At 37.2% G+C, this 19,751-nt stretch overlaps 1 protein-coding gene across 1 annotated transcript; it reads left to right on the top strand.

The window, feature by feature from the left end:
- Window positions 1–512: 512 nt before the first annotated feature.
- Window positions 513–13,092, top strand: LOC101739856 (protein FAM114A2). The gene is made up of 10 exons (XM_004922592.5): window positions 513–1,262; window positions 2,409–2,633; window positions 3,218–3,418; window positions 4,049–4,265; window positions 4,677–4,928; window positions 5,171–5,296; window positions 8,182–8,320; window positions 8,678–8,866; window positions 9,979–10,102; window positions 11,589–13,092. Exons 1-10 carry the CDS (start codon window positions 1,080–1,082, stop codon window positions 11,661–11,663), a joined length of 1,731 nt encoding a protein of 576 aa, XP_004922649.1. The 5' UTR covers window positions 513–1,079; the 3' UTR covers window positions 11,664–13,092.
- The last annotated feature ends 6,659 nt before the right edge of the window (window positions 13,093–19,751 follow it).

The following is a 19,751-nucleotide window of genomic DNA, read 5'->3' as shown; positions in this document are numbered from 1 at the left end:
CAACTTTATAAAATCAGTGTAGCAAATTTAAAAAATCGTCATATTGTTTACTTGGCAAATTTGAAGCACGAACTCGTCTTAGATTTCACATAATATCTAAATCACATCATCTTTGCACATAACAATATACTTACTTCCTATTAAAGTATAAATTCTACAAATAATTCATACTCAACAATATTTCAAATAAAATGAGCCAAGAACGTTTATCGATAAAACCTACTAACATTAAAATCTTCTGGGCAGCACTAAAACCGCCATGTTTTGTAGCCAGATAACGTCACAGTGGCAGGAATTTTTGTTGACGTTTCATATCCATAGGTTTCCTACTTCAGTGGTCATTACGGATCCTCCCGATCCATTAACGGGGCTTTTAGGTACCACAAGTATCGGTCACGGTCCTCGTCGCACCCGTCGCTTGCGACGAAGGGCTCGACGAGCGAATTAACCCATAGACACAGCCCATTAAGTTTCTCGCCGGATCTTCTCAGTGCGTCGCGTTTCGGATCCGGTGGTAGATTCTGCAAAGCACTAATCTTGCCAGGGCCAGTGTTAGCAACACTCCGGTTTGAGCCCCCGTGAGCTCACCTACACGTTAGGGTGAAGCTGAAATAACCTCTTAAGGCTAGCAGCACAGGAAGGAACTTTCATACGAACTAAAAAATTTCCTGCAGATAAGCAACGAACATTCTGTCTAAATCTTCTGTATTTTGTTCAGGTAGTGAAGGTAAGACGCTCAGTGCAATTTTAAAATCAGTCAGTAAAAGAAAAACATGAATTTTTTTTTAAGAGGTCCCACCCACAGTCCCGACCCACTGAGGAGGTCCGGCGAGAAATTCAGTGGGCTGTGTCTGCGGGTTAATATTATGAAAGACTTGGCTGTACCTATTATGTTTTCTTTGCCTGTTCTATGTCTTTACCAAAGAATAAATCAAAAGTCAATGTCAAGTGTTGGCAATTTCATCATAACACGCAAAAATAAGTAGGAACCAATTTTTTTTTCAATGGAATAAAGGATATTTTCCTTAGTTAATAGTTATTTATTGGCTTATGTATTATTAAAAAGTAATTCCTTCGAAATGGCTACAAGTGATAGTGAAGATTTTGAAAGTGCCGACGAGGGACAAAATACACCGATAAAAAAGGATAGAAAAGAGCGATTATCGTCCTCTAATTATACCGAAAATAGTCGGGAATTGGACCACAAAACAAAAAAAACACAATCTTCATCTACCGACACTGTGAAAAACAAAGAGGAACCTGTAAGTCATGCCTTCCTTCATGCTCATTTTTAAAGTTTTCCAGGAACATACAATACTGTCTATATCGCTTTTTATGTATACATCGGAACATAAGGTGTCTTTTAAGTAAAATTAAAGTTGGGGTCCCACTAGTTTTGTTTCAATATAATTCATGTTGAGCTTTATTTAGGAAATTTTATTTTTTAGTCAACAGCTGTTATTCAAATTTACTATAGAAAATTTTGCGTGTAATCTATATTCCGTTACGCTATCTATTTTGTCAACTTTACTGTGTATAATCTAACAGTATCCATTAAATTATCATCCAAAAACTATATACTAACAAAGTCATGGTAAATGAGATTATAAAGAAATATTTTTTTTGGGAGAACTAATCATAAATGCATATTCCTTGATATAAATCATTTAAGTATGGGTTTTTTAAGTAAGTTTAAAAAAAGGAGTGTCATTTTTAATTTCAATTTAGTGAAAGTTCAGTACGATAAATCAGTACAACTTATAATGGCATTTGATAATTCGGCAAAATTATATGACAACATGAATACATTATTCTAATGATATGTGCATTTAAAATTACAATACGTATAATGTATACAAAAAATTTCAATTTGTTTTTAACTTTTGTAGTGATCCACATTGAGAACTCTATTTTATAATGACTCGTTAAGTTAACTTTTAGTTTAATGAATTTAAATATTAAGGTACTTTTGAAAGTCCTATGGCTTTAACCCAAACACATCTCTCCATTCCAATCCCCTGGTGTAAATGTATTATATCGAAATTTTAATGAGTCGTAGTCTAGTCTTGACTAATTTCTTATACGAGAGAAATTCTAGTTACCCAAGAACAACCTTTAACACTTTTCCGTCCGCACTTCTCCTAAACATTTATTTTCTGGCAACGGCAGTACTAATCTGGATTACTTGGCTTGTCGCCGGCCGTTCCTGATTCTGGGAAATTATAAATCGTTAATTTTTATTAATTTCATGATTAGTTCTCATAAATTCTTAGCCCCGTTGCCCTACTTTCATGAAACTTCGATATGTTCATGACACCACAATGGTGAGGCTGGCAGTTGACCGCTACTTTACCCACGACACCACCGGAATTGCCGGACTGCAAAGTTTTAATAGATTTCAATTACAGAAATCTTCTGACGGTTGGGATGATTTTGATATTGGTGATGATGAAATATTGGTAGCACAAAACGCAGTACCCTCTAACACTCATGTACTGCAGTCCAATAAAAATGAAACAATAGACTCGAATTACTCACAAGACAAGACAACAAAGAAATCTGAAGAAACAAAGAGTAAAGATACCGGTTGGGATGATTTTGATGATTGGGGACAAGATGATAATACGATTGAGGTAATAACTACTATTTATTATAAATTATTAGTGACTGCTAATGCCCATGCTTTTAATATATCCATAGAAGATATACAAACAGTGGAGTGATAAATGAAAAATATATCATTTTGAAACTAAGCTAGTGAAATCAACTAGTTAAAGTTTCAAAGTCAGGATTTCGGTTTTAATTCCAATGAGGTCACTGAATTTTACTGGAATATATCATCATACACTGCGTCCTCAAATAAAAATGTATTCAAATAAATTAGTTTATGAATTCAATCGTAATGACATACAATTTTTTTGCCTAATTTGATTTTTTAGTCCAACAAAACATCTGATATCAACAAGTACACCCTTAATAATTTTTTCATACAAAAACATTTTAATATCTAGTTTGATATAAATGCTAGTTTTCAGAATTGCGCTTCATTTTCAATGATAATATGTAATTTAATTAAAAATATAAGTTTATATAACTTGGCACTTGACTGTATACTTGGCATTGCCGATGCATAATTGTAATGTTCACCACTTTCAGGAGGGCTGTGTTTGCCTCCTTTGGAAATAAATAGCATTAATAACTAAATTTTGTGTTTCAGGATCCCTACAAACCAATTCAGACTCAGCCAACACGACAGGAAACAAAATCAATATATCCTGATATTCAAGAGGTTACAGAAAAGCTAGCCAACACCACGACAACCAGCACTACCGGGGGCTGGGGTTGGGGATGGAGTGTAGACTCCATATTGACTACGGCAACTGCTGGTATCAGTACACTTACCAATCAAGTGTCTCAGGTATATTTTTTTCTGTAAATATAAAACAGTGTTGCTATTAGTTTAATGTATCTCTTAGCAAAGGTTCACATTGGCAACTATTATAAGCAACTCCAGTTAATTTTAAAATCAAATAACATTCAAACTGATAATTTAAAGTAAAAAAGTTCAATTTTGGTTGGATCTGATTCATTTAATCTGGTTAATTTTGAGTAGCTTAAGTTCTCCATACCATAGATACCATAAGAAATAAACTGCCTTTAAAAATAATTATTTTGGTAATTCAGATCCGAATTTTAGTTGAGAATAGTGTTCATGAAGACTCGACAGATGTGGTGACCTATGATCACAATATCATATGACCTATTTTTAAAGAGTTTTCGTAGGAAGGGCAGATGCGGTGTAAGTAGTCTACAGGCTGAAGTATGATACTCGTGAAATTATCAAATGAATCAAGTACTCTGTGGGTTCATGATTGTGTATACATATGTAAAACTAGATTAAAATTACCGCTAGTGGCGAAAGTCAATTCGATAAATCCTAACCTGAACACGAAATCATATTAGGTATCATATAGGGGAACCGGTAAAATCCTTCAAAAAAGTTTATTCTATAGAATGTAGGTATCTAATACTGAATCTCATGTTTCAGGGCATCTCGACGGTTTTAGAAACCAGTATCGGTGCGCCAGACCCTGAAGAGTTAGCAAGACAAACTGCCAAAGAAAAAGAAGCAAAGGCAAATAGTCCTGATGGTTTAGAAAGTAATATAAATACAAATAATGACAAAGTCGATCCAAAAAGCACGAGTGATGCTTTTCCATTTAGAGGTCTTATCTCAGAAGTGACTAAATTTGTTGAAACTACTGGTAAGTTTTTTTATTACTATCAATAGGAAAACGACAGAAGACAAGCCCATAGATATCATAATGTTTTTTTATTGCTTAGATGGGTGGACGAGCTCACAGCCCATCTGGTGTAAACTGCTCACCAGAGCCCATAGACATCTACAGCATAAGTGCTACCTAAGACTGTTGCATGATTAATTAGATTCAGTCAGATATGACGATAGCTAAGTGTGTGGACTCGTGAAACTAAAGTAAATCCAACTATGAGTACTATAGAAATCAAAAGGAAGACAAGATGGAGACTGCTCCGACCGACTGACCAATCCATATTTATACATGGTAGTTAAGCCTGGCAAAGCCACGGGTAAAAATTTGTTAATTATATATAATATACATTAATTAATTTAATTTTTCGTATATGTAATTTTCAAGGCACTAAAGTCATATCGGGTGGCCTAGGCACTCTGGAGACGATTGGTAAGAAAACAATGGAAGTTCTTCAAGATGGAGATCCTGGGTTGGCAAAGAAACGAGCACTACTCGGCTTAGCTCCTGACGAGAAACCGGTGCTGTCACAAATACTGAGAGAAGCGAAAGCTAAAGCTGACGAAGATGACAGAATAAGAGAAGAAAAGAAGGAAGCTAAAGAAGTACACTATGAGAATTTGTTTGACGATTTTGAAGGTTATTAATTTCGAATTATGTTTACCGTCAGTAGAAAATAGACATCTTATAATACTTCTATAGTTACTGATTGGCTATTAGACCTCGTGAATCAGCATCAGATCCTAGCCAGAATTAGTCAGTCACTGTCTTTGTTAGTTATACGACACTCATAATCCTAATTTGGGGCGTGTGAATTTTAAATGAGATATTTTAAATTATTAGGTTCTGTTCAGTTTCATTATTTATTTGATAATTTCCAGGTCTAGTTCACTTGGAAGCCTTAGAGATGCTATCCCGGCAAGTGAACATGAGAATAGAAGAACGGATGCGGGGGCTCTCGCCTGAAAAACGACAGGATCTTAAGGAAACTTTGCAGCAGGTTGCTGGTATGTTAGAATTATCTTCGCCCTACGTTCTCTCTTCACCCTTTCACTATTTATTTACTTAATATCTGATTTAATGTTGGATAGATTATGATAAAAACTTCAGATTTAGAGTCAGTTGCAACAAATTTTAACATAAAGGTAGTGTTATTCCCATATATGGGGACGTCAGCGCAAAAGTGACCTAACGCACATTTCTTCATATTCGTGCTTATATGTATATTGCAATTTATTTAAAACATAATACATTTTGATGCAAAACCGTCCTATCCCTAGTTTCGCCCATAGATAACAAATGGCTTCGTGCACATTATTTTAGCGCGTATTGTTTTTGCCTACGAATCAGTGTAAAAGTAAATTCAGACCTCATTATCTCCACACTTACTATGGTCATATATGAGTAAAAGCAGGAATCGTGTTGTTTGTCCGCGATGCACTTATGAACTAATGAACCGATTTTAATGAAACTACGCATGCAGTGTGTGATTTGGTCCGGCTTGAGAGATGGATTAGCTTAATATAAGACAAAGTGTCACTTGTGAGCTCTATGAGTCTTTAAGAGTTTTTTTTTTTTTTTTTTTTTTTTTTTTTTTTATTTTTTTTATTGCCCTTGTAGGCAGACGAGCATACGGCCCACCTGATGGTGAGTGGTTACCGTCGCCCATGGACTTCAGCAATGCCAGGGGCAGAGCCAAGCCGCTGCCTACCGCTTAATACTCTCCACAAGCCTCGTTTGAAGAAGGACATGTCATAGCGCTCGGGAAACACCGTGGAGGGGAGCTCATTCCATAGCCGGATGGTACGTGGCAAAAAAGATCTCTGGAAACGCACTGTGGATGACCGCAGTGGCTCCAGGTAGTATGGATGAACTCTACTCCGGTGGCGGGCGGTGCGATGGTAAAAACGAGATGCCGGTATCATCTCGAACAATTCCTCAGAGCACTCCCCATGGAACATACGGTACAAAATGCAGAGGGAACCGAAGTCCCTCCGCAGACCCAGAGGCTCCAAACGATCCGTGAGAATGGGATTATCGACAATCCGAACGGCCCTCCTCTGTATGGAGTCAAATGGAAGAAGCTGGTATTTGGGAGCCCCAGCCCAGAGATGGGAGCAGTACTCCACGCGAGGCCGGACTTGTGCTTTATAAAGCAAAAGCCTTTGTCCAGGCGTGAAGTAGCGCTTCGCTCTGTTGAGGACTCCCAGCATTTTGGACGCCAACTTGGCTTTGCTTTCCAAATGACTCCGAAACTGGACATCGCTCGAAATGTCGACCCCAAGTATCCCAATACTCTCGGAAGGTTGCAGGGATACTCCTTGGAATTGCGGCGCCATGACAAAGGGGTCCTTCTTTGCAGTGAACGCGCAAACTTGTGTCTTTATCGGGTTGAATTGAACCAAGTTCAATTCACCCCATTCGGAGACTCGCCCCAGAGAGTTCTCCACTTCAGACACAAGTTTTGATCGTCTCTCTTGCACCGCGCTCCGAGAGAGACTCTGATGGCCGATATATCGCGCATCCCCCGTGCTGTCATCCGCATAGCAATGCATGCCATCAATAGACAGCATGTCATTGATATACAGGATGAAAAGCGTGGGGGAGAGCACCGAACCTTGTGGAACGCCAGCGTTAATGGTCATGGTATCAGAACAGTCACCGTCTACAACGACCGTGATGCTCCGCCCATCCAAAAAGCTAGCGATCCACTTGCAGAGACCCTCGGGGATTCCGTAAGATGGTAGCTTCGATAGAAGTGCCCTATGCCAGACCCTGTCGAAGGCCTTCGCGATATCAAGGCTCACAGCAAGAGCCTCGCCCTTGCTCTCCAAGGCTTCAGCCCACCTGTGAGTAAGGTATACAAGAAGATCGCCAGCTGAGCGACCGTGACGGAAACCGTACTGTCGGTCACTGATCAGCTGGCGATCCTCAAGATACTTCAGGAGTTGTGTATTTATTATTCGCTCCATCACCTTGGAAAGCAAGGAAGTTATCGCGATAGGCCTATAGCTCGACGGGTCCGACCGGTCACCCTTCTTGGGGATAGGGTGGACGTGGGCGGTCTTCCATGAAGACGGAACCCTGTTAGCGCAATAAGAGAGGCGATACAAACGCGTTAGCGCAGGTGTCAGCTCAGGGGCGCACGTTTTCAGAACCACTGCGGGGATGCCGTCTGGCCCACTCGACTTATGGACGTCCAGGAGTCGGAGCTCCCGCCTAACTGCACACTGTGTGAAGCAGATATCCGGCAGGGAGCTATCACACTGGGGGATGTTCGGTGGTGTGACACCCCCGTCGTCCACAGTCGAGTTCGAGGCGAAGAGTTTGACCAGAAGGTCAGCCTTCTCTTTCGCGCTGTGGGCCAAAGTGTCATCGGACTTGCGCAGTGGTGGGAGACTAGACCTGCAAAAGTTTCCTTCTGCAGCTTTGGCGAGCGACCAAAAAGCACGGCTCCCGGAGGGATAGCTCTTTAATCGCTCGCCAACTCTAGATGGCGCTGTATTGAAAATTGTAACGATTGAGTTAAGCTACAATTTTGATATATATTTAAAATAAAGGTCAAATTTTGTTCTCTATGCATTCTTGATATAGTTGGTTCAGTTTTGTTTGGCGATCCAAGGAAGGATTCTGTATTAGTACTATTAATGGAAAATGGATGGCGCGTGAATTAAAAAAAAATCTAGGCATATTTGTTATAGCCACAGTCACAGCGAATTGTTACCCGCGATTACTATAAATTAATGTATTAAAAACATAATGAAGTTTGATCAGAATAGTCCGTGTTGTGAAAGAGACTCACCCGCACAATGAAGATCTTTGAATAACTGACAGAAACCATGATCGTTTCCCAAAATACTGATATTAGTTGTATTATCTATGTTGCTTCCAGAGTTATGTGAGATGCCCGAAGACGACGAAGACGATAACGACCCATCAGAAGACACGTTCAAGTCTGAGGCTTTCCACGAGAGACTTCAGACCGCGACTCAAGATCTCGGGCTGAAGTTACAATTTCAGCCCATCGTCAAGTACGTACTATGTACAGGGTGTTCGGAAACCGAAAACTAACAATGAACCCTAGAAATATCCATCTGCAGTCTAAAGCCAAGTTAAGGCGTTGAGCTCCGAATTCAATTTGTTATTTTCAATATAATGACATGTCCTTATTCAAACGAGGCTTGTGGAGAATATTAAGCGGTAGGCAGCGGCTTGGCTCTGCCCCTGGCAATGCTGAAGTCCATGGGCGACGGTAACCACTCACCATCAAGTGGGCCGTATGCTCGTTTGCCTACAAGGGCAATAAAAAAAAATCACACAACTTCACTCGTCGCGTTCCCGCCAAAAAGTCCACCATCATGTTTACCATCATGCTATGCCTGTTACAGACAGTACACAGAAGCGATAGACTGGTTGTCGTCGGGCGGCGAGCTCACAGAGAAGCAAGTGTACAAGCGCGCGGTCGCGAGCCTGGCGCAGGCGACGGCGCTGTCGGTGGAACTGTACCACAAGGCCGGCGAGATGCTGCTGGTGAAGCCGCGTCGCTCCACGGCAGACGAAGCTGACGCCCTCACTCAGTACGACGAAACGTTTACATCAACTTCGATCTGTGTGCTTAGTGCGAGTCTTTCAACGTTCTCGATAGCGTAAAAGTTAACTCCAATTTATATGCAGTTGGAACAGCGCCCCTAGCGGCAAACGTTCCAACACTATACAAATTTGCATTAACTTTTACGATATCGAGAAGGTTAAAAAACTCGGACTTACTGGTGCTATCAATGAAAGAACATTCGTTCATTAATTATTATTTTTTTGCTTATGTTGATGGAGCCCATATATGTGAGTTGTCTATTATCAAAGGTGGCAATCTGTGCATTTGGACAAAAAAATGTTATTGATATTCTCCTTCAAAGAATACGGTTCAAAACCTGCATTAAATAAAGGTTAATACTTAACCTGTTATTTATCTAAGATGTCGTTCAGAAGAGTTTTGTGACTGCCAGTGGAATACAAAGTCAATAATTCGTTTTTCTGATTTACCAATAATTGTCCGAAAGTCACATTGCCGGCTTTGATAATAGTCGACTCATGTCTAGAACGTGGATGCCGCCACCCACATCGAGACATGACTTCTAAGGTCTCAGTGTTTACAGTACAACGGTTGCCCCACCGTTCAAACCAAAAAGCAACTTTAATATCGTCTTCTCGCATTAAAACTGTATAATCTCAAAACTTACTAATTTTACAGGAGAGTGTTTTAATGGTTTAAGATGTGATGTTTTTAATATTAATCGTCTTGGCAGCATTTATAGCTTGGTTTAGCAAAACTAAACTACGGTCTTTTGACAGTATTTATGAGAAAAATACTGGTGATACCAAATGATTCCGCATATTAACTAAATTTAGATTTTTTTTTTAAATTGTACACTTTTAATGCGAAAAGACTATTTATTATGTTGTTTATACGATTGCAATGAAATGATGCGATGAAATAGCAATTAGTGATGTCTATTAGCACCAGTGAATGAATAACAGTAGACGTTATGAAAACGGAATAGTATGAGGGGAAGACCTGTCTTTACCGTCAGCCCTAATAGTGACGTCATAATCCGCAACGTTTTCAAAGCAAACGAAACAACACAATTAGGGCTTTCGGACGAAGCAATAAGATTCAATTTCCACGTTTCAGAATGACCGCGGTACTGACCAAACACGTCAGTGAGCTGGCGACTCTCTTCACCGAGAAATTGAATGAATTGCAAACAGAGAATACGGAGCAAATACATAATTACATCACGAATATATTTTTAGAGGTAATTGCATCAATTTGTTTACTGTACATTCCACGAAAATAATATTAATTTTTAAGATACCTACTTGTTACAATGGATAGCCTATCGCTATTAGAATCTTGCTGAAGACAATACTGAAGAAGAAAAGGTAAATGGAGAAAATTTTCAAATTAACTTCCTATACCATTGTCGTGAAGTACATCTCTAGCACTGTAGATTTGCAAACGAGACCACGTGTGTGAGTGAGTGCTTAAAACCTCATAGACATCACCACGTGACTGACTCGGTGGTGCAATAGTTAACTCCCCTGACTGGAGCGCCGAAGGTCGTGGGTTCGATTCCCACATGAGGCAAACATTCGTGTGATGAACAGATTAGTTTGCTCTTTATGTTTTTATTGGAACGATGTTCCTTATCGCGCGTTGTGAAAGGGGGCTAGACGGAAAAAATTCTTACGAAAAGTTGTCACGACACTTTTTAGATCCGTCCTTCTGACCAATCAACGTGTAGGCGCTTATCGCGTGACATTGCTCGTATCCGATTGGTCCGCGTAATGAATACAGTTTCTCGAGATAGCGTTTCAACAATAGTAATGTATTGTTTTTTTCTTCTTCATAATGCCGTAATTTATTATTATAACTTTAAAAAAAAATTACGATTCCTTCACTAATTAATCGAAAGGAACTTCGTTCCATCCGGGTGTCCCTTGACACCTCTGAGGTTTTTTATTTATTTAAACGTCTATATAATATATGTAACCTCTATATGATTTATGACATAAATCTTAAAAGAGGTTAATATGTTATACAGGTGACATAAATGTTATTTTGAATATTGAAATATAAAAAACATAAATACTGGTGAAGCAATAGCTTTAAATGTTGTTTCTCTTTATAGAGCAACTCATTTTGTGCTATAGTTTTACTGGGCTAAACTTTATTTTGATGTGAATAAAACAATACATTATATGTATGTAAGTGTGTATTTCAGTCTCTGGTACCCATCACACAGGGAATCCTAATTTGGAGCCGTATGAGGGAATTATTATTATTATATGAGTCTACCGCCTTTCTTAAAATAGAAGGTTGATATTTCAGTTCCACTAACAGATACCCTTCGACTTAACTACACACTATACTGAGACGAACTAACTGACTTCAGTGTGCTTAGTGCGAGCTTTCTAACGTTCACGATAGCGTAAAAGTTGACCCAATTTTGTATGCAGTTGGAACAGCGCCCCTAGCGGCAAACTTAGACTAACCTTCCAACTCCATACAAATTTGCGTTAACAGCGCCCCTAGCGGCAAACGATCCCATTCCATACAAATATGATCTAACTTTTACGATATCGAGAACGTTAAAAAACTCGCACTAAGCACACTGTACTATTTTTTAAAACCGAAACATATTGTTGTACGAAAAAAATTGATGTGATAAATTTTCCATTTGCACATTTATACAGACATCTCATAAGTTATTATATAGAATTTTTTTTTATTTTTTCCAGGCCGGCAACAGTTCGACTTACATCCAAAACGCATTCCAATTAGCACTGCCGATATTACAAATAGGTGCCGTGTAAAAACAGTCTGTACTTTATAAAGAAGGTGTAATGGATTTATACCCGAAAAGAAATATATGTAATTGGTATACCGATGGTCTTGTATCTAATTTGTTATCGGAGCTTTATAAGCTCGTTATAAGAAGATTATCAAAGAGGGTTATTAATAATTTGTATTTTTTTTTTTTATGAATATTATAATTTTTTTATTGAAGATTTGTAAAGAATTTTACTGTTCGTAAAATACGATCTTGTACTTTTTTTAAACCGACAGGATTTCGATAACAGATTCATAAAGCTCCGGTAACTAATAGAAAAAAGGCTACTAAAGAATACATTCAATAACAAAGGCTTACAAATGTTATTTTGTAAAGCACGCAATGTATCACAAAAAGGGAAATAACTCGTGAGGTCAACGCCCTTGCGAGGGAACACGAAGTTATATGCCCATTGCCCTCTCGTTTTATTGCCAATATATTTGGCTAGTTCAGTAAATGGATATAGTTTTTTGTTTACTTGAAGCTTGTAGTTTCAATTAAGGGACACAATAACATTTATTCTTAAGAATTTGGTCCTTATCTAAAGAAAATCACAATAATCTTAATATAATGTAACCTTATTATAAACGCGCGTTAAAGTAATGATCGATAGATGGCGTTATTAGTTGTCTGTATCGCTAAATGATTGTTACGTTTTACTGGTGGTAGGACCGCTTGTGAGTCCGCGCGGGTAGGTACCACCGCCCTGCCTATTTCTGCCGTGAAGCAGTGATGCGTTTCGGTTTGAAGGGTGGGGCAGCCGTTGTATGTTATACTGAGATCTTAGAGCTTATATCTCAAGGTGGGTGGCGCATTTACATTGTAGATGTCCATGGGCTCCAGTAACCACTTAACATCAGGTGGGCTGTGAGCTCGTTCACCCATCTAGGCAATAAAAAAAAATGTAAATACAAAAATACATTTCCAATCTACTAATAAAGTCTGTGGTAATTAAGAGAAGGCATGATGAAGGCAGGATGTATGTTCAACTCTTGGCCTAAATGGGAGGTAATCGCTTCACACATGCAAGTTGCATTGCATGATGCAACATCGGGTTTTATTTTCAACGTTAAAGTATGTAAAATGCGTAATCTCGGAAGATTTAATTTTCTGAAGTCATTTGCTAGAATATAAATAATAGGTAATTAATTTCAAAGTCATCCAAAAGTTACGTAACCGGTTTTTAATTGTGCTAATGCAATAATTCAGCTAATTTACTCGTAAGTAAATTCCCATTTCATATTTCCTGCTATGTATATATTTAGTAGGGAATATGATTTGTATTATGTACTTGGTACTATGTAAATGTGTACCTACATTTTTAATATTTCAAGATTAGTTGAGTATGTGAATTTTTAATTTTTTTTATTGCCAGTTCAAATTTTATATTAAATAAAAAGCTGTTTGTGATATATTTGTGTTTTATTAACCTTTTTGAAGTGCTGAGCTTTTTCACATACTATTTTGCAGAACTAAACGATTTTTGGAAAAAAAAGAAACCTTATAAAACTTCAAAAAAAATACAAAGAAAATGCTAAATTCACAGCAAAATAATTTTAAATTGTTATTTATATATTTTTTTACATATTAAAAACGTGTTACCTAATACATATAATCAAACTCCGCAATAGTCGGTATTTCGACGCTCCGCATTTTATACGCATTAATAGAGAGTCGATCTATCGACGTTTCGCGCTCAATGGGTTAACTACAGTATTCTCTTAGGTTTTCGCGAGTTGTAGTCATAAGACATAATAATATATTATATCCAACGTGTCGAATGTGTACTTTCTAGTTTTTGCGGATGCGGTCAACACTGGTTACTGGTGGTAGGACCTCTTGTGAGTCCGCGCGTGTAGGTATCACCACCCTACCTATTTCTGACTTGAATGCGTTTCGGTTTGAAGGGTGGGGTAGCCGCTGTAACTATACTTGAGACCTTAGAACTTATATCTCAAGGTGGGTGGTGCATTTACGTCGTAGATGTCTATGGGCTCCAGTAACTTAACACCAGGTGGGCTGTGAGCTCGTCCACCCATCTAAGCAATAAATAAAAACACTCAGAAATATAATGACATAAAAAAACCCGAAATTAAACCGTATGAGTAATTTTAATTATGTTGTATTATTCAGTTTTTTGCTCTTCGTACAATTATGGCTTGGGTATTATCGTTCTTAACTATCAATTTGTTTTTGATTGTTCCAATTTAGTTTTTAATAGGCTCCACAATTTGGATGGCCGTTTGATTTGATCACATGATTTTTTCGCTAAATCTCTGAACGAGTCTCGGTCCGTCTGGTGTTAGGTGAGTGCGCCGCTGCCCGACTTGAGACGTGGAATCGCAATCTAAATCGTAATGACCTCGAGCTTATAAGCACCAAAAGCTTAGTCGGATGACGGATCGTATATTTTCGCCATTGTGCGAATTATGTACACCTGTTATCTCCTATTGTGAAAAGTCAAACATGGATATTCCGTTTATTGAATGCGATGAGTTTGTTTTAAATTTTCGCGTCTATCTATATGACAAATATAAAAAATTACAGGGTTCTGGCCACGAATTCCATATTTAATTTCCCGAGATGTCAACACCATTATCACGAGTAGATTAAAGATTGTCGGTAGGCTGCCAACGGCAGACAAACCTGTTAACCGTCTTTCGAGTCAGTTTTCGGATGTCACCACTGGTTCTCATTAGAGAATCTGAAGAGGTATAAGAAAATAAAATGCACATACATATTAAACGAACTGAAAAAATGGTAGGTAATAAAACTTGAAAACAACATTATGCATATATTTTGTAAAAATTGTGCAAGAATTATTTTAGTTGTAACATTAACTGTACATTAAGCCTCTTCTGTATGATGACCTGATAATTCTTTACGGCATGTCAATCCTTTTATTTTACGCTAAACAGGAAAACGATTTAGTATTTGAGGCTCGGAAATTGGTTTAATTTACGTGAAAACTATATTTTTCTTTTTGTGAAACTTGACCTAACTTGGTATCATCGACTTGTGTCTCACGCTACCCAGCTTGAGGCATGAGGTCGAAGTCTCTTGTAATATAAAATATCCCGTAATCTGAACACGTAACTGCTTCACTTGACAATAATATGCCATAACACTCATAACGTTTCCAATGAATTATTATTTTCTCTTATCTACGTACTATCCACATAAAGATAGACGGAACGAACCACAAAAACCAGTCGGCTCACGTTTTTGGACCGCGTAACGCATCTGCCGGTGTCGACTGAAGAGAAAGGGTTCGTACAAAACAAAACATATATTTTAGGCTTCTTGTCATTGAATCCGTTTAGCTATTGTGAGATTTGCTGTCGGGGGATCGATGATTAGTTTACGGGTATGCAAGTGAATGTTTATTCTTCGTCTGTTGATAGATATACTTAGGTACTGTAAAATATAAAAACAGTAAGGTTGGCGTAAAAGGCCATATAAATCGTGAACAAACACACGTTTTTTATTTCTATTGCTTAGATATGTGGATATGAGTTCTAAGTTTTAATTGTTACAGTACAAGAGCCACACTGTTGGAGTTTGAATATGAAAGTAATGGCAACTTGACACATGTAAGGTCACAGTTTCGAATATTGGAATGCTTATTTAAATGCTTAAAACAGATGATTGTCTTCTCGTAAGTGAAGACAATGACTTCTCATCTAGACACGAACAGAGCAACTTCTAAGGTTTTATAAAAATAAAATATTTTAATGGTGTAATAGTGTAATAGTGTACAAAGTGTTTGCAATATAATTATATTAACCATGAAGCAGAGTGTTTTTATATAGCCCCTCACCTACAGAACCCAGTCCCCTCAAATTTAATCGTCCAACACACACTTTTCAAACTGAACCACATAACTACTTCACGGCAGAAATAGGCAGGACGGTGCATATTGCTACGTGCTCTCAAGACGCTTTACCAGCAGTAAGGTTAAAGCAGTTGCTGCCCACTCATTCTTTCTCTCCTATCTTTCTATTACCCAAGAGTATCGGTGATAGTGTATTGTTACCCCTAAAGGGTTTATCTGGCGCAAGATAGTCATGCGATTCAAATTGAAGGAAAGTACAGTTATAAATATACTCTTCTTCATTACAATATAATAAAACTTTCCCTCTTCGTCTTATGATCTCAAGGTCGACAATTGGCTTTTTATTTGTCATGCACCTCCGTTAATTTATTTATGTATTAGTGTCACATCAAAACATACAATAGGTACCGACGACAAACAATTTATAAATAAGCTATTCACAAAATAAGTCACGCGCATGTATCCATTATTACTTATAAGATGCACGTCAGTTTTGAATTTGAGATACAGAGGTAGAAAACATATGCTTACGTATACAGTACTGCGCCATTGTCAAAGAAAAACAATTAAAATTTAGACGGATTCTATCTTTAAACAATTAAATAACAATATTTGATTACAAACAAAATCGTACAAAATAAATTAAGAAATTAAACATTAATCGAGTTTCAAGGGTACTGGATACAAAAGCCTGACGCTGCACTAACTTTGTTAATCACAAGGACAAACTATAAAACATGATAAATGTCCTTGATTATTCTGATTAATAAATTAGCTGGAAGTAAAGGATAATTGACAGGCCCTTTATTGTGCTTTGTAAATTTATTGAAAACCAACCACATAGATAGTGTCATAAACTATTGAAGACATGAGTGGATGAAGGAGTTAAGTAACATTTTTAAGAATTTTCACATTTTACATTAAATGAAGCTGTTATGTGCCTATAAACTATAATATACCTTAAAAGTCCGGGCTTAAAGGCTATTTTTACAAATTATATGTGATGAAGGAGTTTATGTACGAAGAAAATGTACAAGTAACAAACGTTTTCTTAAAATTAACAGATTGTATTATATCCCTTTCATCCACTCATGTCTTCAATTTAGATACGAAAGAATACTTATTACCCACACTATCGTACCATATTTGGACGGTCAGTGGAAGTAACGACGCCTGAATGACAATCACATTCAATCAACAACAACAAAATGCTTCGATCAATAATACTACTATTATTGATCGAAGACAAAATGTGTTTGTTGACTGTCAATATCTATATATCTATACTAATATTATAAAGAGGAAAGATTTGTTTGTTTGTTTGTTTCGAATAGGCTCCGAAACTACTGGACCGATTTGAAAAAATCTTTTTCCATTAGAAGCCGACATTGTCCCTGATGAACATAGGCTACTTTTTTTTTATTTATTTTTATTTATTTTTTTGGTTTCATGTGTGTTTTAATGTTTCCGAAGCGAAGCGAGGGCGGGTCGCTAGTAATATATAAATCAATTTCTGTTCGTTAGTCTCGCTAAAACTCGAGAACGGCTGGACCGATTTGGCTAATTTTGGCCTTATAATAATAATAATTATTATTATTATTTGTGGACTTCTCCAGAGAAGGTTTAAAAGGTAGATAATATGAAAATGCTCAGAATTAAATAAAAATAACAATTTGTTTTTCCTTTGATGTGTCCCCCATCGGATGGATTCCTTTTGTTTGTTTTAAGTTTATTTTATACAAAATTTTGGTCTTTTATTTATCGATTGAGGCACTAAAAAGTCTGCCGGGTCTGCTAGTCTTCTATATAGTAATACAGGAAGCAAAAACTTTTTATCTCTTTTTACGAAAATTGCGCAGACGGAGGAGTATGAAATTTCACACACTTATATTATAGCGAATACAGAGAAGAAGTGCAGAATGCTATTTTTCTTTAAATTATGCGAAAAAATAACTTTAAATCAATAAAAAAAAAACATTTATACACACTACGATGTATTTGACACACATAAGCATATACACATTATACTCTTTTGTGTATTGTTAAAATCTGCGGTCAAATTATTGAGAATAGATTATAATTTTTTCTCTATAGTGTAGTCTTGGCGAAATCTATCATTATAGAAATAAAGTCTTTGACAATAGAATCTTAATAATGTGCAAACTAATAATTTAACTAATTTTGACCACTAGTAATTTTAAATGAGACTTTTTTTTTTATTGCCTAGATGTATGGACGAGCTCACAGCCCTGGTGTTAAGTGGTTACTGGAAACCGTAGATATCTACAACGTAAATGCGCCACACACCTTGAGATATAGGTTCTAAGGTCTCAGTATAATTACAACGGCTGCCCCACCCTTCAAACCGAAACGTATTACTGCTTCACGGCAGAAACAGGCGGGGCGGTGGTACCTACCCGTGCGGACTCACAAGAGGTCCTACTACCAGTAATTACGCAAATTATAATTTTGCGGTTTTGATTTTTATTACACGATGTTATTCCTTCACCGTGGAAGTCAATCGTGAACAATTGCGAAGTACGTATTTCATTAGAAAAATTGGTACCCGCCTGCGGGATTCGAACACCGTTGCATCGTTATATACGAATGCACCGGACGTCTTATCCTTTAGGCCACGACGACTTCAAAAGTCTATTTTTAGTCTAAATAGTAGTCTTCACAAGACTTCTATTTTTTACAATAATATATTGAGTTATTGAGGCGAGGTGAATTGTCCGTTTGTAATATTATTACCGGTACATTGTGATTTATTTACTGACTTTACAAAACACTCGAGCCAAGGTTAAAACGGAACTAATCATACTATGAAAACGTGGTTGATTATGGCTGAAACTTCTCATTATTATTATTTTCCCTACGTATTCATTCTAACGTAGTATAGTAATGTAGCCTAAGAGGCTATTCCAGCTACGTCCGGTCGGGTAGGTGAGCTCACGGGGCTCAAACCTGATAACATTGCTAACGCTAACCCTAGTAACAGTAACAGTAGCGCTTCCCAGAATCTACCACCGGATCGGAATTGCGACCCACTGAGAAGATCCGGCGAGAAACTCAGTGGCCTTACTTCTCATTTAACAAATGAGAACAACTATAAAATTGTGCTGTATCATGTAATTTTATTATAATACATATCAATAATAAATACTATTTCTTCTCCCTCCTTCCTATCTTGCCCTAACAATAGATGGAATGCCTTTGAAAGGATATCAATTAGCAAAATTTCGTAGTAAAATTTTAATATCTCATTCATTTGAGAACACCTTTCCGAAAGGTGCACATCACATCTGTGCATAATCCGTTACAACTCAAGTAGCCCGCATACGAACGAAGCAGTAATATGTTTTTCGGTCGATAAGTAACTACAGAGCCATTTGGGAAGGAAAACCATAACTTCATCCAGATGGTCATCAATTATGTAACTTTTACGGCGTTATGAATAGGAAACCGAACAGCGGGTTTGTTCCAAAATTATCGTGAACTTACAAAAAGCTCCGCCGAACAAAACTTCATTTTTATTGACGTCATTCGTGGTCAAAATTAACGACGAATTAATGATAGTTGATATAAAACAACGATTAGTCACATAAAGCATGAGGAGGATTGATTTTGTGATTTATAATATAAATCATTAAAGGATTAATAAAATCATAATTAAATTATTAATATTGATATAGAATGCTTATAGATTGCTTTGGTATGGTGTCCGGCTCTCCATTAGAAACAAGACAGACTAAAAACTTAAAAAAAAATCTTATTTAAGATAGAAGAAAAATAAGAAAAGACTAATTTACAATTTTTACAACAAATAGATTGGATTAGATTGCGACTGGATTTGATAGCTTAAGTTTTTATTTAATTTTTATTGTGAAATTGGGCGAAGGACTAAGGAGGCTTCATAAAAATCAAAACTATGACCGAATACATCACGGCGTCCCCAAAAACCTGTGGTAAAATATGAAAGTAACCTTAGAGTAATAATAAGTAACATAATGACATAAAATGGCACACCCGGTGACGTTTGGAGCAGTGCGCGGGGGCGTGAGACAATACGCCACCACTTCCGAGACAGATTTGCAGGTAAACTAATGTACAGTTGAACATAAAAGTGTTTAGAATCATGAAACATGCGTTATATTTACTAGTATTTTTAACACGCTATTATTAGCTTCAGACGTATGTATGTTAGTATGTAACGGAATCTTTGAACATGATTTT

The sequence above is a fragment of the Bombyx mori genome, chromosome 14 (genome assembly GCF_030269925.1).
Source record: "Bombyx mori chromosome 14, ASM3026992v2".
Taxonomy (NCBI): Eukaryota; Metazoa; Arthropoda; class Insecta; order Lepidoptera; family Bombycidae; genus Bombyx; species Bombyx mori.
The sequence above is the reverse complement of the archived record's forward strand: the minus strand, read 5'-3'. Positions and strand labels throughout refer to the sequence as shown.

Coding starts and splice junctions, on each gene's coding strand:
- LOC101739856 (XM_004922592.5), top strand. CDS start 1,080: ATGGCTACAAGTGATAGTGAAGATTTTGAAAGTGCCGACGAGGGACAA. Junction 4,266..4,676: donor TAAATTTGTTGAAACTACTG/GTAAGTTTTTTT, acceptor GTAATTTTCAAG/GCACTAAAGTCATATCGGGT. Junction 8,867..9,978: donor GAAGCTGACGCCCTCACTCA/GTACGACGAAAC, acceptor TCCACGTTTCAG/AATGACCGCGGTACTGACCA.